This window comes from Pteropus alecto, unplaced genomic scaffold (genome assembly GCF_000325575.1).
Source record: "Pteropus alecto unplaced genomic scaffold, ASM32557v1 scaffold40, whole genome shotgun sequence".
NCBI lineage: Eukaryota > Metazoa > Chordata > Mammalia > Chiroptera > Pteropodidae > Pteropus > Pteropus alecto.
In genome coordinates, this window is record NW_006431919.1 from 16,756,128 (window position 1) to 16,760,030 (window position 3,903).

The 3,903-nt window shown below is 64.7% G+C and overlaps 1 protein-coding gene across 1 annotated transcript; it reads left to right on the top strand.

The window, feature by feature from the left end:
* The first annotated feature begins 1,595 nt into the window (after positions 1-1,595).
* TLX3 (T cell leukemia homeobox 3) lies at positions 1,596-3,897 on the top strand. Its single transcript, XM_006906511.3, has 3 exons — positions 1,596-2,145; positions 2,499-2,742; positions 3,605-3,897. The coding sequence occupies exons 1-3, from the start codon at positions 1,725-1,727 to the stop codon at positions 3,813-3,815; spliced, it is 876 nt and encodes a 291-aa protein (XP_006906573.1). The 5' UTR covers positions 1,596-1,724; the 3' UTR covers positions 3,816-3,897.
* Positions 3,898-3,903: the final 6 nt, after the last annotated feature.

A 3,903-nucleotide genomic window follows, 5' to 3' on the forward strand; every position in this document is an offset into this window, starting at 1 on the left:
GCATTTTCAGAACCAATCCCCAACGTGCTGCCTCCTGCCCTTCCGGATCCTCCGAGTCCGACCCCATCAGAGACAAATACATCTTTCTCTCCAAGATGCTGAGCCTCCGCAAATAAAACCGCAAACAAATAAATAAAAATCATTAGAATCGTACATCAACCGTCACGCGCGGAGGTGGGGGGAGGGCAGCCGCAGGGGCTCGGTGCCTACTCTGTGCCAGGCCCTAAGCCCTGAGCTCTCGATACCTCACTCATGGCTCACGACAATCCTGCATCGCCCCTTTCACAAATAAGAAAACCAAAGCCTAAATATATAGAGTCATTTGCTCAAGGTCACTCAGCTAGGAAGTGACCGGTCAGAATTTAAACTCATTTCTAGCCAACCGCACATCCGACCTCTCACCACGTCCGCAAAAACAGGTAGCGCAAAGGAAAGGCCTGGCCAGGGACGCTGCAGTCAGTTTGCACCTGACTAGTGGGTAGAAAATGATTGTCTTCTCCAGGGGTGACAGCTGAGGCTGGCGCGGGGGGTGGCCATCCCGCGTGCAGTCCCGTCCCTGGTGCCCCTCGGCCCTCCAGGACGGCCCCCGAGGGCAAGAGCAAAGCAGGAGTGGTCCCAGCACCCAGGCTGCACTGGAGCGGGAGGGACTCGATGATAGCATTACCCAAAGAAATCCCGCTATTTGCTCTAAATACGAGCCGCCCCGCCCTTGCCCCTTGGGAACCCCAGGTCCCCACACCTGCAGCGACACAGGCGGGTCCCCACGCGCGACCACAGTCCCGTACGTCCTGCAACGAATTTCAAGGGGCCGGATCCCCGCTCCCCACCGGGCGACCCCGGGTCCCTGGCCCAGCCGGGCCTGGCACGCGTGGGCACCTGCGAGTCACGCCTCGGTCCGCCTGGTGGGAGCCAGGGAGTGTCTCCAAAGTGGCCGCGACGCCGCGGCCGAAGCCAAGGCGGGGGCGAATTCTGCCCACGCGGGTCGGTGTCCTCGGGAGCGCGGAGCTTTCTACGGCGCTCGCATCACCCCGCGCGCAGGGAGCGCGGAGCTCGCGCCCTGGGGTGCGCCCCTTTCGTTGTTCCCGCGGCGGTGGAGTGTCCGAGCCGTTTTTGCGGATCTGCAGGGTCTTTCCGGGGTTGCAACTCCAATGTAATTGAAAGGTTTCATAGGGTTTGGTTTTTGCTCAGATGAAAAAAATTTGGAAGAAAACGAAAACCCCCTCAGCAAAGGGCAGTTTCGGAAGCAGAGCGGCGTGGCCAGCCCCGCGCTGCTGCGGGGACGCGGCCTCGGCCGGAAGGAGCGGGGAGCGTCTGCTAATTGCAGCTTCGTTAGATTTCGGGTTTGGGAGGCTGCGGTTCGGGCGCTAATATCCGCCGCCCATTATCCCGGCTAATAAATTTGACCTATTGTTCGTTTGTTAAAATGATGTCACCTTGGAACAGTCCCTAAGCTCCTATTTCCATGAATTAGGCCTTTATTGAAAGCCGGGAGCCAATGGGAGGAGAGAGGCTTGTTGATCGCAGCCAATGGCTGCAGCGGGAGAGGAATTAGCAGCGGAAACTCCAGGTTCGGTTCAAGAAAGATGACACAGAGCCTGTCGGGCCCGCGCACTCTTGGCAAAGTTTCAGTGCGACGAGAGGCGCCGGGCGCTCCATGGCCGCGCCGTAACGGGGACCCAGCCGCCTCCCCGCCCAGCCCAGCCCAGCCCTTCCGCCCGCCCAGGATGGAGGCGCCCGCCAGCGCTCAGACCCCTCACCCGCACGAGCCCATCAGCTTCGGCATCGACCAGATCCTCAACAGCCCGGACCAGGACAGCGCACCAGCCCCGCGGGGCCCCGACGGCGCCAGCTACCTGGGAGGGCCCCCCGGGGGCCGTCCGGGCGCCGCATACCCGTCTCTGCCCGCCTCCTTTGCCGGCCTCGGCGCGCCCTTCGAGGACGCGGGATCTTACAGTGTGAACCTGAGCCTGGCGCCCGCCGGAGTGATCCGGGTGCCGGCGCACAGGCCGCTGCCGGGGGCCGTGCCGCCGCCCCTGCCAAGCGCGCTGCCCGCCATGCCCTCGGTGCCCACGGTCTCCAGCCTGGGCGGCCTCAATTTCCCCTGGATGGAGAGCAGCCGCCGATTCGTGAAAGATCGCTTCACAGGTGAGCAGGGCCAACGACAGGCGCCGGGCCTCGGCCCTCCCAGGGCCAGAGGCGCCGCGCCCTATTTGCTTCACTCGGTGAAATGATTCGGGAGGCCCAAGCGCGGCGGAGGCCTCAGCGCCCAGGGCCCAGGGCAACCGCAGGGGGAGGAAGATCAAGGGAGTTTCCGGGAAATAAGCCTGTGCCTGGGGAAGAGGGGGGTCATCTCCCAAGCGGCGTGATGCCACTGGGGACGGGAGGGACCAGCGAAATAGCGGAGCACTCTGCGCCCCGCCGGGCGGCGTAGATCGGCACGGGGCCTAAATGGCAGTGGAGCCGGGCTGGGCCTCAGGGGGCCTCGTGTGTATCCGCAGCGGCGGCGGCTCTCACTCCGTTCACGGTGACCCGGCGCATCGGCCACCCCTACCAGAACCGGACGCCGCCCAAGCGTAAGAAGCCGCGCACGTCCTTTTCTCGGGTGCAGATCTGCGAGCTGGAAAAGCGCTTCCACCGCCAGAAGTACCTGGCCTCGGCCGAGAGGGCGGCGCTCGCCAAGTCCCTCAAAATGACGGACGCGCAGGTCAAGACCTGGTTCCAAAACCGGAGGACCAAGTGGCGGTGAGAGCCCCGGCCCGTCCCACCTTGCGCCCGCCCCACGCTGCAGCCTCGCGCTATGCCCATCCGCTGCTACCCCTGCCCGCCCCGCCAGGGCCGCGCCTCCCCGCTCCTTCCCCGATTTTACCTCCCTTCTCTCCTTCCCGCCGGCCTGTGCTTCTCTCCCCACTCTCCTGCGCCTCGGCGCCTCCATGCCCATCCCCGCGTTGTTCTGCTCCATCCAACTCTCTCCGTGTGTTATTCTATCTCCTGCTCTCTCTCCGTTTCCTCCCACCCACCGGGGCCTCTCGCGCTCGCGTCCTTCCTCCTGCCCGCCCTCTCGGACGTCCGACCATCCTTGCGAGCTACGGGCCCCTGTAGCTCCCCATCCAGACTGCAGCCCCGTGTTTATCCGATCCCTGTTTCCATCCAACCCGTGAACGGCGAAGCGATCCTGAAAGAGGGGTTGGAGACAGGGCCCGGGAGAACTGGAGGAGGCTGACCCCGCCCGGGGACCCCACGCGGGCGATGCGGAGCCAACCCGCCCACCCGCGGAGCCGGGTCACCCAGCTGCCGAGTCAACTACACACACGCCCTGCCCTTGTTATCCCGAAAAAGACACAATCTTTGTTGTTGGCGAAGTCACAATACCCGGGCGTGCAGGTGGGCAGCGGGCGGAGTCCCCTCCCGGCGACCGCCCAGTAGACAACAAAAACAAGAGCCCTAACCCACTCCTGGGACGCGCGGGCCTCGGGCACACAGCGCGAACCGGGAGGCAGGCGGGCTCTACGCCTCGAGGCTCCGGGCTGGCCCAGGCTCCCGAGAGGGCTGGGGGCAAAAAAACCGGGTGCATGACGGTGCTGTCCCTCTCCCTCCCCGGGTGCAGGCGGCAGACGGCGGAGGAGCGGGAGGCGGAGCGGCAGCAGGCGAGCCGGCTCATGCTGCAGCTGCAACACGACGCCTTCCAAAAGAGCCTCAACGACTCCATCCAGCCCGACCCTCTCTGTCTGCACAACTCATCGCTATTTGCTCTGCAGAATCTGCAGCCCTGGGAGGAGGATAGCTCCAAAGTCCCTGCCGTCACCTCTCTGGTGTGAACCACAAGCGCGCACGGTCACCAAGGATCGCCGCCCCAACGCGGCGCGGCGCCCCGGCCCCCCAGCCGGGCTGGGGGGGAACCGAGGC

Excerpts from the sequence above, each read along its gene's own strand:
- TLX3 (XM_006906511.3), top strand. The coding sequence starts at position 1,725 with ATGGAGGCGCCCGCCAGCGCTCAGACCCCTCACCCGCACGAGCCCATC. Across the intron at positions 2,146-2,498 it reads CGTGAAAGATCGCTTCACAG|CGGCGGCGGCTCTCACTCCG; the intron begins GTGAGCAGGGCC and ends GTGTATCCGCAG. Across the intron at positions 2,743-3,604 it reads AACCGGAGGACCAAGTGGCG|GCGGCAGACGGCGGAGGAGC; the intron begins GTGAGAGCCCCG and ends CCCCGGGTGCAG.